At 46.9% G+C, this 24,505-nt stretch overlaps 2 protein-coding genes across 4 annotated transcripts; both read left to right on the top strand.

Annotated features, from left to right (window-relative positions):
* Nucleotides 1-245: 245 nt before the first annotated feature.
* LOC109732436 (uncharacterized) lies at nt 246-2,681 on the top strand. Of its 2 annotated transcripts, XM_020291615.4 has the most exons (3): nt 284-481; nt 952-1,016; nt 1,088-2,681. In XM_020291615.4, the coding sequence occupies exon 3, from the start codon at nt 1,091-1,093 to the stop codon at nt 2,411-2,413; it is 1,323 nt and encodes a 440-aa protein (XP_020147204.1). In that variant the 5' UTR covers nt 284-481; nt 952-1,016; nt 1,088-1,090; the 3' UTR covers nt 2,414-2,681. The 2 variants fall into 2 exon arrangements, with proteins under 2 accessions (XP_020147202.1, XP_020147204.1); XM_020291613.4 differs by lacking the exon at nt 952-1,016 and having other exon boundaries at nt 246-481.
* LOC109732437 (cysteine-rich receptor-like protein kinase 10) lies at nt 1,975-7,592 on the top strand. 2 transcript variants are annotated; one of them, XM_045231223.2, is made up of 8 exons: nt 1,975-3,215; nt 4,666-4,801; nt 4,946-5,189; nt 5,279-5,424; nt 5,571-5,781; nt 6,254-6,491; nt 6,582-6,732; nt 6,828-7,592. In XM_045231223.2, exons 2-8 carry the CDS (start codon nt 4,691-4,693, stop codon nt 7,152-7,154), a joined length of 1,428 nt encoding a protein of 475 aa, XP_045087158.1. In that variant the 5' UTR covers nt 1,975-3,215; nt 4,666-4,690; the 3' UTR covers nt 7,155-7,592. The 2 variants fall into 2 exon arrangements, with proteins under 2 accessions (XP_045087158.1, XP_020147205.1); XM_020291616.3 differs by lacking the exons at nt 1,975-3,215; nt 4,666-4,801 and having other exon boundaries at nt 4,853-5,189.
* The last annotated feature ends 16,913 nt before the right edge of the window (nt 7,593-24,505 follow it).

The following is a 24,505-nucleotide window of genomic DNA, read 5'->3' as shown; positions in this document are numbered from 1 at the left end:
ACGTGAACAAATAAGAACATACTCCATATTTGTAAATTTTAAGAGAACTATTATAGTCGATATTTTAGTGAGAGAAACATGAAACTAATTTATTTATTTTTGACGAGAGAAACATGGCACTATTTTACAAAAAAATTGAGGGATCATAGAACTATCTTAATTGAATGTTTTTAAGGGGAACTATTTTAATTGAATGCCTTTTGTGTTCCTGCTATTTCAACGGCAGGCCCAGCCCAATTCCATGCCCTCAACCGAACTGCCAGACTCTCTCGGCCTTGGAACGGAAAAACAACTCTCTCCTCTCTCGAAAAAAAAGCTGGCTCGCTCACATTTGAGGCACGGGCGCAACGAGGGCGCTTCAAGCCGGCGGCGGCGGCGGTAATCACGACCCACGCTCAGGCGGCGCACAGGCCCTGTGGTTGCTGTCCAACCGGCGGCGAGCCGGTGATTACCGGAAGATCTACAGGCAACGAACGATCTGGTGAGTTGAGATCTTCCGTTGCGTTCTCCTAATTTAGGCATCCAGCAGTTTAGGAACTGGGGACTTGGGGAGCGAATCTGCAACATGAAATCAGTTACCAGTCTAGAGGATTGAGCGATTAGTAAAGGTGAACCAGAATGGTACAGCTTGGTTCAACCTGTGTTAACGGAGAGCTAGTATTGGCGCGGTGAATCTTGCGAGGGATAGTTTCCCAAAAAAAGGAAAATGTGAAATTTGTGTGGCCCGTCAACACATGAGCCAAGATGCATCCCTACATATTCTGCTGTAACTAAGTACTACTCCCTCCGATCCAAATTATAAGATGTTGTAACTTTTTTCCGAATTGGATGTATATAGATGAGTTTTAGTGTGTTTGTTGGCTCATTTCAGCCCGTATGTAGTCCATATCGAAATATCCAAAACTTCTTATACTTCAGAACAGAGGTGATACAGTGTAATCATTCGTATAGGTGGCACGAGAAGCCGTCAGGGTGATCCTGTTGCTTGCCTAAACATTTTGCAGTCTTCTATTCGGGTATCGAACCACACTTCTTTATCAAAGACGCTAGCTAACACACTCAACTCACAGGCTTCTTTTCTTTGCAGGACATGAGGAATGTGAAAGCTAAAATGGCCACACACGCAGTGGAGCAAGGCATTTCTCTGCACCAAGGCGGCACCAGCTGTCGCCTATCCAGACGCCTCGCTGATCCTGCCCAATCCACATGGGCATCACTGCACACAGACCTGCTCGACCTGATTGCCAGTCGGGTACTCGCCAGCGACCTTCTGGACTACGTCCGGTTCCGTGCAGTGTGCTTAGGATGGCGTGTCACGACTCCTTGCCCACGCGGTCGAGGCGTGGTTGACCCGTGCTTCCACCCACGTCAGTGGATGATGTTCCCAGAAGGTGGCGGTCTGTACCCAGGCCACCCTGCACTACTTGGCTATGTACGCTTCTTCAACCTCTCTACCAGCACCTTCGTTCGCGTCAGACTCCCTGGCTTCAGAAACCACTCTGTGCTTGACTGCCCTGACGGCCTCCTTCTCCTGCGGCACAACAAGAGCACTGTCATCTGCCTTCTCCACCCCTTTACAGGCGACGTCGTTTTGTTCCCGCCTCTTTCCTCCATCTTCCCTCAGCTGGCCAAGTTCATCAGTGACTTTAGCAAGATTCAGGACACCCGGTTTGTCCGCGCGTCCGTCTCCGTCAATCTGGTTGGTACTGTCACCATGATGCTCGCGTTGACTGGCCTTGATCGTGTGGCGTATGCATCCACCGGTGACCGGCAGTGGACTCCTACGAGCTGGAAAATGAAGCACTTGTACTCGGCATTGCCATTCGGTGGCAGCCTCTATGTGGTGGATGGAGGGTGGGGTCTCGAACCATCGCGCATCCTGCGCATCGATCCTCCAGAAGATTCCAACCCCTCCTCATGGTCAGTGATACCACCACAAATGGTCACCCAATGTCCAGTGAAACTGTTGAGGATGCCTCAACTGGTAGAGTGCAACTCCGAGCTGCTTTTGGTTGGCTATGACAGTGGACACTCAAGGATTGTGTTTTTCCGGGTTGCTGACCTTCTAAATGGAGTCACCACCATGCAGCTGACAAGCATCGGTGATCAAGCCGTCTTCATCGGCGGATGGAACATGGCTGTTAACTCCAAGAGCCTGCCATCCGTCCAGGGGAACTCCATCGCCATTATCAATGAAATAGGTGGTGGTCTTGCAGGCAGGGGAACTCTACCGCTATACGATCTTGGCAGCGGTACCTGGTCACAGGTGTTTGACGGACCCTTCCTCGATGGACCCATGCCTAGGCCGTACAGCCTTGTCCTCCACGTCGCAACCTGCTGCCAGCGCCTTTTCTGGAACAGTGGGAAAATCTTGTGTTTCAACACAGACGTAGGACTAGGAGCCGAGGAGTGAAGTGTGGAGGGGAGCACACATAAGTGTAAATAGAATCTGCACTGATCAACGAGATGTTTCTTTGATTTTCTAGTGGTTACACCTGCTGAAAGAGTCTTTGTTATGCATGTTATCCCGTAGCTTTACCAGCATCCAGCACAAAGAGCAGTGGGTTCAGTCCATATCTATCTATTTATAGTATATCTACTCAATATTGTGTTATCGGTCCAGGATGTATAATTGTCCTAAAATTGTTGTGCACCCTTCAGCTCGGAGACCATGTTTTTGTCATATATGCACTTTGAGAAATTAATTGTGCTTCTTTTTTGTTATATCAGATTATAATCTAGCTTGATTCAGTGGTATGCATACATTATCTGTAATGATGTGTTAGCATTCTCGCTATTTTGTTCTTTTGGAAGACAAAAGTTGATCTTTCAGGTTCGGGCTCTGAATCTGAACCGAGTCCACACCTTCATTGCCACATTCTTGTTCCTCCTTGTTGCAATCATTCTCTCTGCTTGGTGATGCCCGAACAAGGAGACCACACCTATTTTATCTCATGTACTTTTGCTTTGTTTAGTTCTCTTTGTATGTATTGTCTGCTTATTTAATCTTTTCTTCTAGCTTATTCTGCATCAAGCTTGAAACAGTTCATGATAACACCCCTGCTATGTAGAATGTAGCAATTGTTTTTTCTTTGTTTCTTGAAACTTGCTGATTAACTAAAGATGGTTCTGCACTTTTCTAATGGTCACACCTGGAAGAGTCTTTGCTATGCAGGTTATCTGCATGAAGCACAAAGAGCAGGTTCATATCCATGGTGTGTGTCTTCTCAATCTTGTGTTATTTCATTTCAGCATGTATAACTGTCACAAAACTGTTGTGCGTCTTTCGTCTTGGAAACCATGTTTTTGTTTAGCTAAGTGATGTGACCCGCGGTACCATGAACATATTATCATATGTGCACCTGGGAAACTGAGTGTGCTTCTTTTTTGTTATATAAGACTAGAATCTAGCTGTCAGTGGTATGGATACATTATCTATAATGATGTGTTAGCATTCTCGCTATTTGTTTTTTTGGAAGGCAAAAGTTGGTGTTTCCGATTTGGGCCTCAAATCACTGATTGATACATTATCTCATGTGCTTTTGTACTGTTTAGTTCTCTTTGTTATGTAATGTGCGCTTATAATATACCGTTTTCATCTAGCCTATTTTCTGACAAGCTTGAAATAGTTCACGCTAACACCCCTGGTATGTACTAGAATGTAGCAATCCCTTGCTTTTTTCTTCTCGAAACTCGTCAATTCTAGGCACACATTTTCTGTACCAATATTGCAAATTTTATGTAGAATGTAGTGATTGCTTGTTTCTTTCTTAAAACTTGTGGATTATAGACGCACATTTGTTTGTACTACAATAGCACAAATTGAAAGTTTAAGGTTCCATTTTTAGGGCTTCATTTTAGACCATACACCACAGTCCAGGGTCTAAATAGGATTTATTTTCCCTTTGAAACAATACACTTTACTTATCGTTCACCAGTTCTGATAGCATTTGTATGTATATTTTTGTAAAAACAAGTTTGCTTTTGTTTTACACGACATGGTCAAGAACAATGTCAAGAACAACTCACCTATGGCTGGTAACCCCATCCCAAGATCAAAGACCGGTTCGACGCACTCTGTGTCTCTAAAAGTGGATTGTTTTTTCATCAGGAGGCGACGTTCTTGTCAATAGCAGGCGCTATTGGCGACTTTGTCAATCTTGAACATCTGTAACTGCAGTCATCAGTAGACACCCATCAGTAGACACCGTGAGTGTGTTTGTGTGTGAGCGCACACCTCTACGTTTTAGTTGGTGTTTCTTAAAAATAAAGCATCCATTACGACATTGATTATGAGAAAACCAATCACTTCAAAAAGGATCATGAGATAACCAACCATTCGAAGCAATGTCCCTTTAAGAATTCTTTTGAGAGGTGTTTTTTTTTTTTGTATTTTTGGTAACTGTGGAATTTGTGATGTGTTTATAACAAGGCATGGTGGAGTAGTAAATAGCCGGATACTTACTACCTCTCAACATCCCACTAAGACCTAACTGACTTAATGAAAGCTCATCAGTGGCTTAATTGGGACAGTTAGACTAATCTATCATGAACATGACTGGTTCTACCCCACTTACTTTACTTGCATCGTACTACCAGTTCATGGAACCTCCTTAGATTTACTGCCAACTCATGGAACCTCATCCTATGGTTTTTACCTTGTAGAGGTATAAGCAAAAAGAAGAGGATAATGATACTTTCCACTGCAAATGCGCCCTTTAGCCAGGATAATAACTGCGGTGTTGCTGCGTCGAACGCTCTGCCGACTGCCGGTGCCGGAAGAAGGAAAAACAAAGATCCGGTAGGTGGACATTTGGCAACTGCTGCTGCTACTAGTAGAACCTTTCAGCCGACCGCAGCCACCATCGTCTCACTCACTCCCACTCCCCGTCCCCGCCATTCTCACGTCTTTCTCCTCCTCCTCCTCCCTTTTCACCACGTCAAGGTTCGTCAGGCAATCACCGGCAGAGACCTTCCTCCGCCGGAGCAGCGCATGGCGTCGCCGCGCGCTGGGCACCGCCAGCTCATGGGCGCGTCGTCGTCCCCGGCGCCGTCGGGCGACGGCGAGGCGACTGCGGGGCGCGGGTCGAGCCAGGAGGCGATGAAGATAATGGTATCCGTGCTGGTGGTGGTCATCTTCTGCACGCTCTTCTACTGCATCTACTGCTGGCGCTGGCGGAAGCGCAACGGTACGTGATCCTCCGCCGTCTCTGAAGTCTGAACCGGCTTGCTTCTTCTTGGTTACCACTGGGGCTGAAGTGGGAATGCAAATCTTCAGCCGTGAGGAGATCGCTGCTCCAGAGCCTGCGGCCGATGTCGAGCTCGGACCTGCCGCTCATGGACCTCGCCTCCATCCACGCCGCCACCGACAACTTCTCCAAGGCCAACAAGCTCGGCGAGGGCGGCTTCGGCCCTGTCTACAGAGTACGTGGTTTACTTAATAGTTGTAATTTAGTAGTCTCTCTATTAGCTAGTCCCTAGTGCACTCAACATTTGTGTAGAGAGATCAGCCTCTCCCGCCATTTCTGTGGTGAAATTGAACCGAGCTTTGATTGGCATGTAAACCAAAGGGCGTGCTGACGGGCGGGTCGGAGATCGCGGTGAAGCGGCTGTCGGCGCGGTCGCGGCAGGGCGCGGCAGAGTTCCGGAACGAGGTGGAGCTGATCGCCAAGCTGCAGCACCGCAACCTGGTGCGGCTGCTGGGCTGGTGCGCCGAGCGCGACGAGAAGCTGCTGGTCTACGAGTACCTCCCCAACCGCAGCCTCGACGCCTTCCTCTTCGGTGCGTCCCTTCCCTACCCCTTTCACCCGTCTCATCCATTTCGGTTGGTAGCTTGGAAAGAAAAGAGCTCGAGGGGGAGGAGCGGTGGTTGAAACCTGCGGCGTCGCGCCATTAAGTTCCGAGCTCGTTTGGTTAATGGGGGCCAGCCGGTGCAGTGCCTAGCTACTGCCCGGCGATCCATGGACCGCGCAATTAAATCGAGCAATCTGTCATTGATTAGCCGACTGGCGACGTACTACGTACTGATGGTAACCTGTAAGTGGCCGGATAATTATCGCGTGATGCGCACTGCGAGCCACCTGCACGCCACATGGTACTAACTAGGCCCCAACTTTTCCGGCTGGAAAACGAGATCATTAATTAATTAGTTGCTGCTAGTGATCTCTTCATGATGTACAGAGTACGTTTGCTGTGTTGGTCGATCCCTGATCACTCATCAGAGTTCTTAATTTTTTTTAACTTTGTTACGTAGATGCAAGCAAGAGCGCGCAGCTGGACTGGAAAACCCGGCACAGCATCATCCTGGGCATCGCCCGCGGGCTGCTCTACCTCCACGAGGACTCGCTGCTCAAGGTCGTCCACCGGGACCTCAAGGCCAGCAACGTGCTCCTCGACAACAAGATGAGGCCCAAGATCTCCGACTTCGGCATGGCCAAGATCTTCGAGGACGAGTGCATCGAGGTTAACACCGGCCGCGTCGTCGGAACCTAGTAAGCGACCACCTCCATTACTGTGTAGTGTTGGCCGGCCGTACTGCATGCATGCTTACTCACCTGAATTCGGGCCCCCATGCAATGCAGCGGGTACATGGCGCCGGAGTTCGTGATGGAGGGCGTGTTCTCGGTCAAGTCGGACGTGTTCAGCTTCGGGGTCCTTCTCATCGAGATCCTCGGCGGCAAGCGGAACGGCGCGCTCTACCTCGAGGAGCACGAGCAGACCCTCATCCAAGACGTACGTAGTACATAATCTCTCAAAACTCTAGTGGTATCACTAGCATTATCTACTGGTAAGCTTCAGCACTGAGCTGCTGCTCTGTGTTGGTGCAGGCATGGAAGAGCTGGACGGAGGAGAAGGCGGCCGAGTTCATGGACCCGGCGCTGGGGCGGGCCTACTCCAAGGAGGAGGCGTGGCGGTGCTTCCACGTGGGACTCCTCTGCGTGCAGGACGACCCGGAGCTCCGGCCGACCATGTCCAGCGTCCTGCTCATGCTCATCAGCGACCACATGAACCTGCCCGCGCCGGCCAGGCCGCCCATGTTCACCCGGCTGAGGACCTTCCCGGCGGCGATGATCCCCTTCTCCACCAAGACCGAGTCCACCTTCTCGCCCCAGTCCATCAACGACGTCTCCATCACCGTCGTCGAGCCGCGATGAGGTTGATGGTGCCCTTTTGTTGTTGTGTACATACTGCTAGCAGCTGAAATGTTCTTCGAGAAGGCCGGCCGCCGTTGGATTTTTGTAGTTATGGTGAAAGTGCGTACACACTGTGGCACAAAGCTTCCGTGCAGATGGTGACAAAGTGAGATCCATGGCGAATTGAGTACACATGATTGGTTTTTTCCCGTTGATTAATTTCTATGCACAAAGCTTCGTGCATAGAAACAGTTTTTTTTTCCTTCTGTTTTGAGCATTTTCCGTGACAATTTGGGTCATGTATCAGGGAATTCAGGGTTTGGTGTCCAGAAGCTTCAGAAAGTGGAGTGTGACACTGAAAGTGTTGTAATGTGGACAGAAGGTCCGCTGAACTTTTGCCTTGGCAATTGACCGGACCGGGAAGGAGGAACGACCGAATGAGATTCCCCATTTCTTTCACCCTCGTTATGTCGCGTCACCACTAACCTGTGCTGCTTAATATAACAAAGAAAAGAAACAGTGACCAGAGCGAGCAAGACTTTATGACTTGCTGTGCCACTTTGCTGGTCCACTGCTCACACCAAGCGAAAGGTGCTGTTGTTAACTTTGGTAGATTAAGACCAACATTTTGTTGGCCCAGGTTCATGGACGTTGTGCGGGAGAAATGGGCTTTGGCTTGCAGCCATCCTTTTGGTCCCTTGACAGATGCAATGAATCCATGGCAGCATTGTATTAGGAGGCTGCGGCACCACCCTGGAGGGTGGGGGGCTAACCTTGGTGGTGCCTATTTTTTTTGAAAATTCAAAACCCTTTATTAAGTGGTAATCAAAGTACTAGCATCATTTACAAGCATAGGGGTAATGGCACTAGGTGCCTTATCAAACCAAGTACCAGGTGGAGAAAATCTAGCAATCCTCGCCGGTTCATGCGCTACAAAATTTCCTTCTCAATAACAGTGCTCGTAGTGGACTTGTGATACATCGCGAGTCATATGATAACAATCGTCCAAATAGCAGCAGCCAATCCCAAGAAAGTACCACCATCTTGCATTGCAACAATCATATCAGAATTATCAGAGTTGATGATTAACCTGGAGCATCCGAATGACTGGCCATAGGGAATAATATTGTAGGGGATTGTGTGGATGCTCTTATCACTGAAGCTACAACTCTTCACTTTAGTCTAAATCTTACCTTGGTGGTGCCCTTAAGTCCAAAAGACCGCCTTATTTGGTAAGATCTAGGAATTCGATTTGTTAGATGATGTCCCTGGGTTATCCGAGGCGGAGTGGGCTCTTAGATATAGCATTGAGGATGATATACTTTTCATCACGCTCGGTGAAGGAATCCATTGGCGGCGGCAAGGATCCCAAACTTGGATTGAAAAGGAAGACCTCGATACCGTGTATTGCAGGATCGTTGTGCTTAGGGATGGTCCCAATAATATCACTGAACATGAGGCATTCCAAAAGGCACATATATTCCTTTTATAGGGAGTTGCTGGCCTCGGGTGAACGTGGCGGCGCTAAGTTGGTGGTGGTGGTGGTGGTCGGGGGGGGGGGGGGGGGGTCTGCTAGTGCCATCAAAAATGATACATTAACTGCCCCTTTCCTGCCCAAGGAGTTAAAGGTGGCTCTTGCGGCCACGCGTACTAATACTGCACCAGGACCAAATGGTTCCCAATGACTTTTTATTAAAAAAAATTGGCCCATGGTGGGCCCACAAATGTTTGAGTTGCTTGATGACTTTACCAAAGGTAGGATTGGCATCATCTAAACTACGCTATTATCACTTTGCTTCCCAAGGTCCCAGGGGCATACTTTATTAAGCAATTTTGACTCCGATCAATGCAACATTTAGTCTACTCATCAAAGGGTTTGCAACGCGGGTATCACCAGTTACCAACCGGGTCATAGGTTCGAGCCAAACTGCCTTTATTCGAGGTGGAAGTATCCTTGAAGGCATTTCGGTTCTCCATGAAGTTCTACAATCTGCACAAGTCAAGAAGGAAAACGTCTTTATCCTCAAACTAGACTTCGAGAAAGCGTATGATCGTGTCAGTTGGGAGTTCTTGGAAAGAGTTTTCCATCGAAAAAGTTTTGACCCATTATGGGTTAGCTGGATTATGCAGCTTCTTAGATGCAAGCAAACCACCATTAACATTAATGGGGTGCCCGACCCCTTTTTTCGAAACATGAGGGGCGTTCGGCAAGGTGACCCGATACCCCTTCTCCTTTTCAACCTAGTAGTTGATGCCTTGGCTATAACCTTAGAGGGTGCTAAGACAGTCGAGCATATTCATGGGGTGTTCCCTGAAGTCCACAAGGGCGGCAACTTGCAGTATCCAGATGATACCCTCATCCTGATCCAGAAAAACCAAGTCAGTTTGATCAATCTGAAGTTTTATTGATGTGTTTTCAGTCCATCTCGGGACTCAAAATCAACTTTGATAAAAACGGGGCTTTTGTTACTGGAGGTACCTTAGAGGACAAGCTTTAGGTAGCGCACATGATGAATTATATGTTGGAGATCGTTGCAGAAATTAAAAATTTTCTACGCATCACCAAGAACAATCTATGGAGTCTTCTAGCAACGAGAGGGAAAAGAGTGCATCTACATACCCTTGTAGATCGCGAGCGGAAGTGTTCAAGTGAACGGGGTTGATGGAGTCGTACTCGTCGTGATCCAAATCACCGATGACCGAGCGCCGAACGAACGACACCTCCGCGTTCAACACACGTACGGTTGGGGAAGACGTCTCCTCCTTCTTGATCCAGCAAGGGGGAGGGAGAGGTTGATGGAGATCCAGCAGCACGACGGCGTGGTGGTGGAAGCAGCGGGGATCTCGGCAGGGCTTCGCCAAGCTCAGCGAGAGGGAGAGGTGTCACGGGAGGGAGAGGGAGGCGCCAGGGGCTTGGGTGTGGCTGCCCTCCCTCCCCCCTCTTTATATAGGGCCCTTGGGGGGGCGGCCCTAGGAGATCCAATCTCCAAGGGGGGGCGGCGGCCAAGGGGGTGGCTTGCCCCCCAAGCCAAGTGGGGCGCCCCCCACCCCTAGGGTTTCCAACCCTAGGCACAGGGGGAGGCCCAAGGGGGCGCACCAGCCCAACAGGGGCTGGTTCCCCTCCCACTTTAGCCCATGGGGCCCTCCGGGATAGGTGGCCCCACCTGGTGGACCCCCCGGGGCCCTTCCGGTGGTCCCGGTTGAATACCGGTGACCCCCGAAACTTTCCCGGTGGCCGAAACTGGACTTCCTATATACAATTCTTCACCTCCGGACCATTCCGGAACTCCTCGTGACGTCCGGGATCTCATCCGGGACTCCGAACAACTTTCGGATTTCCGCATACTAATATCTCTACAACCCTAGCGTCACCGAACCTTAAGTGTGTAGACCCTACGGGTTCGGGAGACATGCAGACATGACCGAGACGACTCTCCGGTCAATAACCAACAGCGGGATCTGGATACCCATGTTGGCTCCCACATGTTCCACGATGATCTCATCGGATGAACCACGATGTCGAGGATTCAATCAATCCCGTATACAATTTCCTTTGTCAATCGGTATGTTACTTGCCCGAGATTCGATCGTCAGTATCCCAATACCTTGTTCAATCTCGTTACCGGCAAGTCACTTTACTCGTACCGTAATGCATGATCCCGTGACCAAACACTTGGTCACATTGAGCTCATTATGATGATGCATTACCGAGTGGGCCCAGAGATACCTCTCCGTCATACGGAGTGACAAATCCCAGTCTCGATTCGTGCCAACCCAACAGACACTTTCGGAGATACCCGTAGTGCACCTTTATAGCCACCCAGTTACGTTGTGACGTTTGGCACACCCAAAGCACTCCTATGGTATCCGGGAGTTGCACAATCTCATGGTCTAAGGAAATGATACTTGACATTTGGAAAAGCTCTAGCAAACGAACTACACGATCTTGTGCTATGCTTAGGATTGGGTCTTGTCCATCACATCATTCTCCTAATGATGTGATCCTGTTATCAATGACATCCAATGTCCATAGTCAGGAAACCATGACTATCTGTTGATCAACGAGCTAGTCAACTAGAGGCTCACTAGGGACATGTTGTGGTCTATGTATTCACACATGTATTACGATTTCCGGATAACACAATTATAGCATGAACAATAGACAATTATCATGAACAAGGAAATATAATAATAACCATTTTATTATTGCCTCTAGGGAATATTTCCAACAGTCTCCCACTTGCACTAGAGTCAATAATCTAGTTACATTGTGATGAATCGAACACCCATAGAGTTCTGGTGTTGATCATGTTTTGCTCTAGGGAGAGGTTTAGTCAACGGATCTGCTACATTCAGGTCCGTATGTACTTTACAAATATCTATGTCTCCATTTTGAACATCTTCACGAATGGAGTTGAAGCGACGCTTGATATGCCTGGTCTTCCTGTGAAACCTGGGCTCCTTGGCAAGGGCAATAGCTCCAGTGTTGTCACAGAAGAGAGTCATCGGGCCCGACGCATTGGGAATAACTCCTAGGTCGGTAATGAACTCCTTCACCCAGATTGCTTCTTGTGCTGCCTCTGAGGCCGCCATGTATTCCGCTTCACATGTAGATCCTGCCACAATGCTTTGCTTGCAACTGCACCAGCTTACTGCCCCACCATTCAAAATATACACGTATCCGGTTTGTGACTTAGAGTCATCCAGATCTGTATCGAAGCTAGCATCGACGTAACCCTTTACGACGAGCTCTTTGTCACCTCTATAAACGAGAAACATATCCTTAATCCTCTTCAGGTACTTCAGGATATTCTTGACCGCTGTCCAGTGTTCCATGCCGGGATTACTTTGGTACCTTCCTACCAAACTTACGGCAAGGTTTACATCAGGTCTGGTACACAGCATGGCATACATAATAGACCCTATGGCCGAGGCATAGGGGACGACACTCATCTTTTCTCTATCTTCTGCCGTGGTCGGGCATTGAGCCGTGCTCAATTGCACACCTTGAAATACAAGCAAGAACCCCTTCTTGGGCTGATCCATATTGAACTTCTTCAATATCTTGTCAAGGTACGTACTTTGTGAAAGACCAATGAGGCGTCTTGATCTATCTCTATAGATCTTGATGCCTAATATATAAGCAGCTTCTCCAAGGTCCTTCATTGAAAAACACTTGCTCAAGTAGGCCTTTATGCTTCCCAAGAATTCTATATCATTTCCCATCAACAGTATGTCATCCACATATAATATGAGAAATGCTACAGAGCTCCCACTCACTTTCTTGTAAACACAGGCTTCTCCATAAGTCTGTGTAAACCCAAACGCTTTGATCATCTCATCAAATCGAATGTTCCAACTCCGAGATGCTTGCACCAGCCCATAGATGGAGCGCTGGAGCTTGCATACCTTGTTAGCATTCTTAGGATCGACAAAACCTTCCGGCTGCATCATATACAATTCTTCCTTAAGAAAGCCGTTAAGGAATGCCGTTTTGATGTCCATTTGCCATATCTCATAATCATAGAATGCGGCAATTGCTAACATGATTCGGACGGACTTCAGCTTCGCTACGGGTGAGAAAGTCTCATCGTAGTCAACCCCTTGAACTTGTCGATAACCCTTAGTGACAAGTCGAGCCTTATAGATGGTCACATTACCATCCGCGTCTGTCTTCTTCTTAAAGATCCATTTATTTTCTATGGCTTGCCGATCATCGGGCAAGTCAGTCAAAGTCCATACTTCGTTTTCATGCATGGATCCTATCTCGAATTTCATGGCTTCTAGCCATTTGTCGGAATCTGGGCCCGCCATTGCTTCTTCATAGTTTGAAGGTTCACCGTTGTCTAACAACATGATTTCCAGGACAGGGTTGCCATACCACTCTGGTGTGGAACGCGTCCTCGTGGACCTACGAAGTTCAGTAGTAACTTGATCCGAAGTACCTTGATCATCATCATTAGCTTCCTCTCTAGTCAGTGCAGGCACTACAGGAACATCTTCCTGAGCTGCGCTACTTTCCGGTTCAAGAGGTAGTACCTCATCAAGTTCCACTTTCCTCCCACTTACTTCTTTCGAGAGAAACTCTTTCTCTAGAAAGGACCCGTTCTTGGCAACAAAGATCTTGCCTTCGGATCTGAGGTAGAAGGTATACCCAATGGTTTCCTTAGGGTATCCTATGAAGACGCATTTTTCCGACTTGGGTTCGAGCTTTTCAGGTTGAAGTTTCTTGACATAAGCATCGCATCCCCAAACTTTTAGAAATGACAGCTTAGGTTTCTTCCCAAACCATAATTCATACGGTGTCGTCTCAACAGATTTTGACGGAGCCCTATTTAAAGTGAATGCGGCAGTCTCTAAAGCATAGCCCCAAAATGAGAGCGGTAGATCGGTAAGAGACATCATAGATCGCACCATATCCAATAGAGTGCGATTACGACGTTCGGACACACCATTTCGCTGAGGTGTTCCAGGCGGCGTGAGTTTTGAAACTATTCCACATTTCCTTAAGTGTGTGCCAAATTCGTGACTCAAATATTCCCCTCCACGATCTGATCGTAAGAATTTTATTTTCCTGTCACGTTGATTCTCAACCTCACTCTGAAATTCCTTGAACTTTTCAAAGGTCTCAGACTTGTGTTTCATTAGGTAGACATACCCATATCTACTCAAGTCATCAATGAGAGTGAGAACATAATGATAGCCACCGTGAGCCTCAACACTCATTGGACCGCACACATCAGTATGTATGATTTCCAATAAGTTGGTTGCTCGCTCCATTGTTCCGGAGAACGGAGTCTTGGTCATCTTACCCATGAGGCATGGTTCGCACGTGTCAAATGATTCGTAATCAAGAGACTCTAAAAGTCTATCAGCATGGAGCTTCTTCATGCGCTTGACACCAATGTGACCAAGACAGCAGTGCCACAAGTATGTGGGACTATCATTATCAACCTTACATCTTTTGGTACTCACACTATGAATATGTGTAACACTACGTTCGAGATTCATTAAGAATAAACCATTAACCAGCGGGGCATGACCATAAAACATATCTCTCATATAAATAGAACAACCATTATTCTCGGATTTAAATGAGTAGCCATCTCGAATTAAACGAGATCCTGATACAATGTTCATGCTCAAAGCTGGCACTAAATAACAATTATTGAGGTTTAAAACTAATCCCGTAGGTAAATGTAGAGGTAGCGTGCCGACGGCGATCACATCGACCTTGGAACCATTCCCGACGCGCATCGTCACCTCGTCCTTTGCCAGTCTCCTTTTATTCCGCAACTCCTGCTTTGAGTTACAAATATGAGCAACCGCACCGGTATCAAATACCCAGGAGCTACTACGAGTGCTGGTAAGGTACACATCAATAACATGTATATCACATATACCTTTGGTGTTGCCGGCCTTCTTGTCCGCCAAGTACTTGGGGCAGTTCCGCTTCCAGTGACCACTTCCCTTGCAATAAAAGCACTCAGTCTCAGGCTTGGGTCCATTCTTTGGCTTCTTCCCGGCAACTGGCTTACCGGGCGCGGCAACTCCCTTGCCGTCCTTCTTGAAGTTCTTCTTACCCTTGCCTTTCTTGAACTTAGTGGTTTTATTCACCATCAACACTTGATGTTCCTTTTTGATCTCCACCTCCGCTGATTTCAGCATTGAATATACCTCAGGAATGGTCTTTTCCATCCCCTACATATTGAAGTTCATCACAAAGCTCTTGTAGCTCGGTGGAAGCGATTGAAGGATTCTGTCAATGACCGCATCATCCGGGAGATTAACTCTCAGCTGAGTCAAGTGGTTGTGTAACCCAGACATCTCACTAACAGAACTATTTTCCTCCATCTTACAACTGAAGAACTTGTCGGAGACTTCATATCTCTCGACCCGGGCATGAGCTTGGAAAACCATTTTCAGCTCTTCGAACATCTCATATGCTCCGTGTTGCTCAAAACGCTTTTGGAGCCCCGGTTCTAAGCTGTAAAGCATGCCGCACTGAACGAGGGAGTAATCATCAGCACGCTGCTGCCAAGCGTTTATAACGTCTTGGTTCTCTGGGATGGGTGCGTCACCTAGCGGTGCTTCTAGGACATAATCTTTCTTGGCAGCTATGAGGATGATCCTCAGGTTCCGGACCCAGTCCGTATAGTTGCTGCCATCATCTTTCAGCTTGGTTTTCTCTAGGAACGCGTTGAAGTTGAGGGCAACATTAGCGTGGGCCATTTGATCTACAAGACATATTGTAAAGATTTTAGACTAAGTTCATGATAATTAAGTTCATCTAATCAAATTATTCAAAGAACTCCCACTCAGATAGACATCCCTCTAGTCATCTAAGTGAAACATGATCCGAGTCAACTAGGCCGTGTCCGATCATCACGTGAGACGGACTAGTCAACATCGGTGAACATCTTCATGTTGATCGTATCTTCTATACGACTCATGCTCGACCTTTCGGTCTTCTGTGTTCCGAGGCCATGTCTGTACATGCTAGGCTCGTCAAGTCAACCTAAGTGTATTGCGTGTGCAAATCTGGCTTACACCCGTTGTATTCGAACGTTAGAATCTATCACACCCGATCATCACGTGGTGCTTCGAAAGAACGAACCTTCGCAACGGTGCACAGTTAGGGGGAACACTTTCTTGAAATTATTGCGAGGGATCATCTTATTTAAGCTACCGTCGTTCTAAGCAAATAAGATGTAAAAGATGATAAACATCACATGCAATCAAATAGTGACATGATATGGCCAGTATCATATTGCTCCTTTGATCTCCATCTTCGGGGCGCCATGATCATCTTCATCACCGGCATGACACCATGATCTCCATCATCGTGTCTTCATGAAGTTGTCACGCCAATGATTACTTCTACTTCTATGGCTAACGTGTTTAGCAATAAAGTAAAGTAATTTACATGGCGTTATTCAATGACACGCAGGTCATACAAAAAATAAAGACAACTCCCATGGCTCCTGCCGGTTGTCATACTCATCGACATGCAAGTCGTGATTCCTATTACAAGAACATGATCAATCTCATACATCACATATATTTCATTCATCACATCCTTTTGGCCATATCACATCACAAGGCATATGCTGCAAAAACAAGTTAGACGTCCTCTGATTGTTGTTGCATGTTTTTACGTGGCTTCTATAGGTTTCTAGCAAGAACGTTTCTTACCTACGTAAAACCACAACGTGATATGCCAACTTCTATTTACCCTTCATAAGGACCCTTTTCATCGAATCCGATCCGACTAAAGTGGGAGAGACTAACACCCGCTAGCCACCTTATGCAACTAGTACATGTCAGTCGGTGGAACCTGTCTCACGTAAGCGTACGTGTAAGGTCGGTCCGGGCCGCTTCATCCCACGATGCCGCCGAAACAAGATAAGACTAGTAGTGGCAAGAAAATTGACAACATCTACGCCCACAACAAGTTTGTGTTCTACTCATGCATAGAAACTACGCATAGACCTAGCTCATGATGCCACTGTTGGAGATCGTTGCAGAAATTAAAAAATTTCTACGCATCACCAAGAACAATCTATGGAGTCTTCTAGCAACGAGAGGGAAAAGAGTGCATCTACATACCCTTGTAGATCGCGAGCGGAAGCGTTCAAGTGAACGGGGTTGATGGAGTCGTACTCGTCGTGATCCAAATCACCGATGACCGAGCGCCGAACGGACGACACCTCCGCGTTCAACACACGTACGGTTGGGGAAGACGTCTCCTCCTTCTTGATCCAGCAAGGGGGAGGGAGAGGTTGATGGAGATCCAGCAGCACGACGGCGTGGTGGTGGAAGCAGCGGGGATCTCGGCAGGGCTTCGCCAAGCTCAGCGAGAGGGAGAGGTGTCACGGGAGGGAGAGGGAGGCGCCAGGGGCTTGGGTGTGGCTGCCCTCCCTCCTCCCCTCTTTTTATAGGGCCCCTGGGGGGGCGCCGGCCCTAGGAGATCCAATCTCCAAGGGGGGCGGCGGCCAAGGGGGTGGCTTGCCCCCCAAGCCAAGTGGGGCGCCCCCACCCCTAGGGTTTCCAACCCTAGGCGCAGGGGGAGGCCCAAGGGGGGCGCACCAGCCCAACAGGGGCTGGTTCCCCTCCCACTTTAGCCCATGGGGCCCTCCGGGATAGGTGGCCCCACCCGGTGGACCCCCCGGGACCCTTCCGGTGGTCCCGGTACAATACCGGTGACCCCCGAAACTTTCCCGGTGGCCGAAACTGGACTTCCTATATACAATTCTTCACCTCCGGACCATTCCGGAACTCCTTGTGACATCCGGGATCTCATCCGGGACTCCGAACAACTTTCGGATTTCCGCATACTAATATCTCTACAACCCTAGCGTCACCGAACCTTAAGTGTGTAGACCCTACGGGTTCGGGAGACATGCAGACATGACCGAGACGACTCTCCGGTCAATAACCAACATCGGGATCTGGATACCCATGTTGGCTCCCACATGTTCCATGATGATCTCATCGGATGAACCACGATGTCGAGGATTCAATCAATCCCATATACAATTCCCTTTGTCAATCGGGACGTTACTTGCCCGAGATTCGATCGTCAGTATCCCAATAACTTGTTCAATCTCGTTACCGGCAAGTCACTTTACTCGTACCGTAATGCATGATCCCGTGACCAAACACTTGGTCACATTGAGCTCATTATGATGATGCATTACCGAGTGGGCCCAGAGATACCTCTCCGTCATACGGAGTGACAAATCCCAGTCTCGATTCGTGCCAACCCAACAGACACTTTCGAAGATACCCGTAGTGCACCTTTATAGCCACCCAGTTACGTTGTGACGTTTGGCACACCCAAAGCACTCCTATGGTATCCGGGAGTTGCACAATCTCATGGTCTAAGGAAATGATACTTGACATTTGGAAAAGCTCTAGCAAACGAACTACACGATCTTGTGCTATGCTTAGGATTGGGTCTTGTCCATCACATCATTCTCCTAATGATGTGATCCCGTTATCAATGACATCCAATGTCCATAGTCAGGAAACCATGACTATCTGTTGATCAACGAGCTAGTCAACTAGAGGCTCACTAGGGACATGTTGTGGTCTATGTATTCACACATGTATTACGATTTCCGGATAACACAATTATAGCATGAACAATAGACAATTATCATGAACAAGGAAATATAATAATAACCATTTTATTATTGCCTCTAGGGCATATTTCCAACATTATAAACTTGGATCCTTGCCTATCAATCAACCTAGCCTCCCTCTAACCAACAAGCATTTGACTATCGAAGACTTTTTGTTTATCATAGACATGGTTTCCGGCAGAGTTGAGGCTTGGGTCGGGAGATGCCAATCAATCGGCAGCAAATCAACCCTTGTCAACGCATCTCTTCCTAGTTTGCAGATGTTTGTCATGGGGTTCTTTTTACTCCAAGATGGGGTTCATGCAAAGTTTGACTTAGCGAGGTCTCGTTTTCTCTGGGACAAGAAATTGAGCAAGCAGAAATACCACATGGTACATTGGAGTACCATTTTTACTCCAAGATGGGGTTCATGCAAAGTTTGACTATCAAAGACTTTGGGATTATCAACACCAAGCATACGAACTGGTGCTTGATGGCTAAATGGCCATGGAAGATCCTAACTAGTGAGGGTGGCCTTTGGTAAGCATAAATACCTTCAGCATGCACCTATAGCTACTGCTTCTGCTCAATAGGGATCCCAATTCTGGAAAACCGTCATCAAGATATGTCATTTGCTATGCATCGAGACAATCCATACCATCGAAAATGTCAAATCGATATTCTTTTGGTTAGACGTGTGGATTGGCCTAAGCTTGCTGGCAACTGAGTTCCCAGGCTTGTTCGCGATAGCTCATTTTCTAAATGCTCTGGTTAGTGACAATTGGAGACACGGCTAGTGGCGACCACTATTTTAGCGAACTCTAGGAGCCGAGGAAGGAGAGGATTGGTGTCGCCTCACAACTATCCTTAGGGATATCATGTTAACCCCAAGCACGGACTCCTTTCATTGCAAGCTTGAGCAATCTGGACAGTTCTCTACCAGCTCATTATATCGCGCGTTGCATAATGGGGCTGGACAATTTTAAGCTATGGATATATGGAAAGCCAACTGTCAAGATATTTTTTTCCTTTGGCAGCTAGTGCGTGAGAGACTCCCATCAGGGGTGGAAGTGCAGAAGAGGCATGGACCTGGTGATGGTCTATGCCCTCTTGTGGAGCGACGGAAGATAATAACCATATTTTTTCTCTTGCATCATGGCACAGTTTCTTTCGAGATGTATTAGGGACGTCACTCGGTGTAGTTGGGAACTGTCATCTTTCATTGTATTAACCAGAAACTTGATACATGTGTGAATACATAGACAAACAGAGTGTCACTAGTATGCCTCTACTTGACTAGCTCGTTGATCAAAGATGGTTATGTTTCCTAGCCATTGACATGAGTTGTCATTTGATTAACGGGATCACATCATTAGGAGAATGATGTGATTGACTTGACCCATTCCGTTAGCTTAGCACACGATCGTCTAGTATTCTGCTATTGCTTTCTTCATGACTTATACATGTTCCTATGACTATGAGATTATGCAACTCCCGTTTACCGGAGGAACACTTTGTGTGCTACCAAACGTCACAACGTAACTGGGTGATTATAAAGGTGCTCTACAGGTGTCTCCGAAGGTACATGTTGGGTTGGCGTATTTCGAGATTAGGATTTGTCACTCCGATTGTCGGAGAGGTATCTCTGGGCCCACTCGGTAATGCACATCACTATAAGCCTTGCAAGCATTGTAACTAATGAGTTAGTTGCGGGATGATGTATTACGGAACGAGTAAAGAGACTTGCCGGTAACGAGATTGAACTAGGTATTGAGATACCGACGATCGAATCTCGGGTAAGTAACATACCGATGTCAAAGGGAACAACGTATGTTGTTATGCGGTCTGACCGATAAAGATCTTCGTAGAATATGTGGGAGCCAATATGAGCATCCAGGTTCCGCTATTGGTTATTGACCGGAGACGTGTCTCGGTCATGTCTGCATAGTTCTCGAACCCGTAGGGTCTGCACGCTTAACGTTTCGATGACAGTTATATTATGAGTTTATATGTTTTGATGTACCCAAGGTTGTTCGGAGTCCCGGATGTGACCACGGACATGACGAGGAGTCTTGAAATGGTCGAGACATGAAGATTGATATATTGGAAGCCTATATTTGGATATCGGAAGTGTTCCGGGTGAAATCGGGATTTTACCGGAGTACCGGAGGGGTTACCGGAACCCCCCGGGGGTTAATGGGCCATAGTGGGCCTTAGTGGAGAAGAGGAGAGGCGGCCAGGGCAAGGGCCGTGCACCCCTCCCCCTAGTCCGAATAGGACAAGGAGAGGGGGCGGCGCCCCCCCTTTCCTTCTTCTCCTCCACCTCTTTCCCCCTCCACTCCTAATCCAACAAGGAAAAGGGAGGGAGCCTACTCCCGGTGGGAGTAGGACTCCTCCTGGCGCGCCCCCTCCTGGCCGGCCGCACCTCCCCCTTGCTCCTTTATATACGGGGGCAGGGGGCACCCTAGGGACACAACAATTGATCGTTTGATCTTTTAGCCGTGTGCGGTGCCCCCCTCCACCATAGTCTACCTCGATAATACTGTAGCGGTGCTTAGGCGAAGCCCTGCGTCGGTAGAACATCATCACCGTCACCACGCCGTCGTGCTGACGAAACTCTCCCTCAACACTCGGCTGGATCGGAGTTCGAGGGACGTCATCGGGCTGAACGTGTGCTGAACTCGGAGGTGCCGTGCGTTCGGTACTTGATCGGTCGGATCGTGAAGACGTACGACTACATCAACCGCGTTGTGCTAACGCTTCCGCTTTCGGTCTACGAGGGTACGTGGACAACACTCTCCCCTCTTGTTGCTATGCATCACCATGATCTTGCGTGTGCGTAGGAATTTTTTTTAAATTACTATGTTCCCCAACAGTGGTATCAGAGCCAGGTTTTATGCGTAGATGTCATATGCACGAGTAGAACACAAGTGAGTTGTGGGCGATATAAGTCATACTGCTTACCAGCATGTCATACTTTGGTTCGGCGGTATTGTTGGATGAAGCAGTCCGGACCGACATTACGCGTACGCTTACGCGAGACTGGTTCTACCGACGTGCTTTGCACACAGGTGGCTGGCGGGTGTCAGTTTCTCCAACTTTAGTTGAACCGAGTGTGGCTACGCCCGGTCCTTGCGAAGGTTAAAACATCACCAACTTGACAAACTATCGTTGTGGTTTTGATGCGTAGGTAAGAATGGTTCTTGCTAAGCCCAGTAGCAGCCATGTAAAATTTGCAACAACCAAGTAGAGGACGTCTAACTTGTTTTTGCAGGGCATTTTGTGATGTGATATGGTCAAGACATGATGCTAAGTTTTATTGTATGAGATGATCATGTTTTGTAACCGAGTTATCGAAAACTGGCAGGAGCCATATGGTTGTCGCTTTATTGTATGCAATGCAATCGCCCTGTAATGCTTTACTTTATCACTAGGCGGTAGCGATAGTCGTAGAAGCATAAGATTGGCGAGACGACAACGATGCTACGATGGAGATCAAGGTGTCGCGCCGGTGATGATGGTGATCATGACGGTGCTTCGGAGATGGAGATCACAAGCACAAGATGATGATGGCCATATCATATCACTTATATTGATTGCATGTGATGTTTATCTTTTATGCATCTTATCTTGCTTTGATTGACGGTAGCATTATAAGATGATTTCTCACTAAATTTCAAGATAAAAGTGTTCTCCCTGAGTATGCACCGTTGCCAAAGTTCTTCGTGCCCAGACACCACGTGATGATCGGGTGTGATAAGCTCTACGTCCATCTACAACGGGTGCAAGCCAGTTTTGCACACGCAGAATACTCAGGTTAAACTTGACGAGCCTAGCATATGCAGATATGGCCTCAGAACACTGAGACCGAAAGGTCGAGCGTGAATCATATAGTAGATATGATCAACATAGTGATGTTCACCATTGAAAACTACTCCATTTCACGTGATGATCGGTTATGGTTTAGTTGATTTGGATCACGTGATCACTTAGATGATTAGAGGGATGTCTATGTAAGTGGGAGTTCTTAAGTAATATGATTAATTGAACTTAACTTTATCATGAACTTAGTCCTGGTAGTATTAGCATATCTATGTTGTAGATCAATAGCTCGCGTTTAGCTCCCTTGTTTTATTTTTTGGTATGTTCCTAGAGAAAACTAAGTTGAAATATGTTAGTAGCAATGATGCGGATTGGATCCGTGATCTGAGGATTATCCTCATTGCTGCACAGAAGAATTATGTCCTTGATGCACCGCTAGGTGACAGACCTATTGCAGGAGCAGATGCAGACGTTATGAACGTTTGGCTAGCTCAATATGATGACTACGTGATAGTTTAGTGCACCATGCTTAACGGCTTAGAATCGGGACTTCAAAGACGTTTTGAATGTCATGGACCATATGAGATGTTCCAGGAGTTGAAGTTAATATTTCAAGCAAATACCCGAGTTGAGAGATATGAAGTCTCCAACAAGTTCTATAGCTAAAAGATGGAGGAGAATACCTCAAGCAGTGAGCATGTGCTCAGATTGTCTGGGTACTACAATCGCTTCAATCAAGTGGGAGTTAATCTTCCAGATAAAATAGTGATTGACAGAATTCTCTAGTCACCATCACCATGTTAGTAGAACTTCATGATGAACTATAGTATGCAAGGGATGACGAAAACGATTCCCGAGCTTTTCATGATGATGAAATCGATGAAGGTAGAAATCAAGAAAAAGCATCAAGTGTTGATGATTAACAAGACCACTAGTTTCAAGAAAAGGGGCAAAGGGAAGAAGGGGAACTTCAAGAAGAACGGCAAGCAAGTTGCTGCTCGAGTGAAGAAGCCCAAGTCTGGACCTAAGCCTGAGACTAAGTGCTTCTACTGCAAAGGGACTGATCACTAGAAGCGGAACCACCCCAAGTATTTGGCGGATAAGAAAGGATGGCAAAGTAAACAAAGGTATATTTGATATACATGTTATTGATGTGTACTTTACTAGTGTTTATAGCAACCCCTCGGTATTTGATACTGGTTCAGTTGCTAAGAGTAGTAACTCGAAACGGGAGTTGCAAAATAAACAGAGGCTAGTTAATGGTGAAGTGACGATGTGAGTTGGAAGTGGTTCCAAGATTGATATGATCATCATCACACACTCCCTATACTTTCAGGATTAGTGTTGAACCTAAATAAGTGTTATTTGGTGCTTGCGTTGAGCATGAATATGATTTGATCATGTTTATTGCAATACGGTTATTCATTTAAGTTAGAGAAGAATTGTTGTTCTGTTTACATGAATGGTCATACACCCCAACAAAAATGGTTTGTTGGATCTCGATCATAGTGATACACATATTCATAATATTGAAGCCAAAAGATGCAAAGTTAATAATGATAGTGCAACTTATTTGTGGCACTGCCATTTAGGTCATATTGGTGTAAAACGCATGAAGAAACTCCATATTGATGGAATTTTGGAATCACTTGATTATGAATCACTTGGTACTTGCGAACCATGCCTCATGGGCAAGATGACTAAAACGCCGTTCTCCAGAACTATGGAGTGAGCAACTGATTTATTGGAGATCATACATACTGATGTATGTGGTCCAATGAATGTTGAAGCTCGCGGCGGGTATCGTTATTTTCTCACCTTCACAGATGATTTGAGCAGATATGGGTATATCTACTTAATGAAACATAAGTCTGAAACATTTGAAAAGTTCAAAGAATTTCAGAGTGAAGTTGAAAATCATCGTAACAAGAAAATAAAGTTTCTACGATCAGATCGTGGAGGAGAATATTTGAGTTACGAGTTTGGTCTACATTTGAAACAATGCGGAATAGTTTCGCAACTCACGCCACCCAGAAAACCACAGCGTAATGGTGTGTCCGAACGTCGTAATCGTACTTTAGTAGATATGGTGCGATCTATGATGTCTCTTACTGATTTACCGCTACCGTTTTGGGGTTATGCTTTAGAGACGGCTGCATTCATGTTAAATAGGGCACCATCGAAATCCGTTGAGACGACACCTTATGAACTGTGGTTTGGCAAGAAACCAAAGTTGTCGTTTCTTAAAGTTTGGGGCTGCGATGCTTATGTGAAAAAACTTCAACCTGATAAGCTCGAACCCAAATCGGAGAAATGTGTCTTCATAGGATACCCAAAGGAGACTATTGGGTATATCTTCTATCACAGATCCGAAGGCAAATTCGTTGCTAAGAATGGATCCTTTCTAGAGAAGGAGTTTCTCTC

This window comes from Aegilops tauschii, chromosome 7 (assembly GCF_002575655.3).
Source record: "Aegilops tauschii subsp. strangulata cultivar AL8/78 chromosome 7, Aet v6.0, whole genome shotgun sequence".
Taxonomy (NCBI): Eukaryota; Viridiplantae; Streptophyta; class Magnoliopsida; order Poales; family Poaceae; genus Aegilops; species Aegilops tauschii.
Note: the sequence above shows the minus strand (reverse complement) of the source record. Positions and strands in the feature narration are given on the sequence as shown.

What these genes read in the sequence shown, in the direction of transcription:
- LOC109732437 (XM_045231223.2), top strand. Translation starts at nt 4,691, where the DNA reads ATGATACTTTCCACTGCAAATGCGCCCTTTAGCCAGGATAATAACTGC. An exon ending in GAAGGAAAAACAAAGATCCG is followed by an intron (nt 4,802 to 4,945) that starts GTAGGTGGACAT and finishes CACCACGTCAAG; the next exon opens with GTTCGTCAGGCAATCACCGG. An exon ending in AGCAGACCCTCATCCAAGAC is followed by an intron (nt 6,733 to 6,827) that starts GTACGTAGTACA and finishes GTGTTGGTGCAG; the next exon opens with GCATGGAAGAGCTGGACGGA.
- LOC109732436 (XM_020291613.4), top strand. Translation starts at nt 1,091, where the DNA reads ATGAGGAATGTGAAAGCTAAAATGGCCACACACGCAGTGGAGCAAGGC.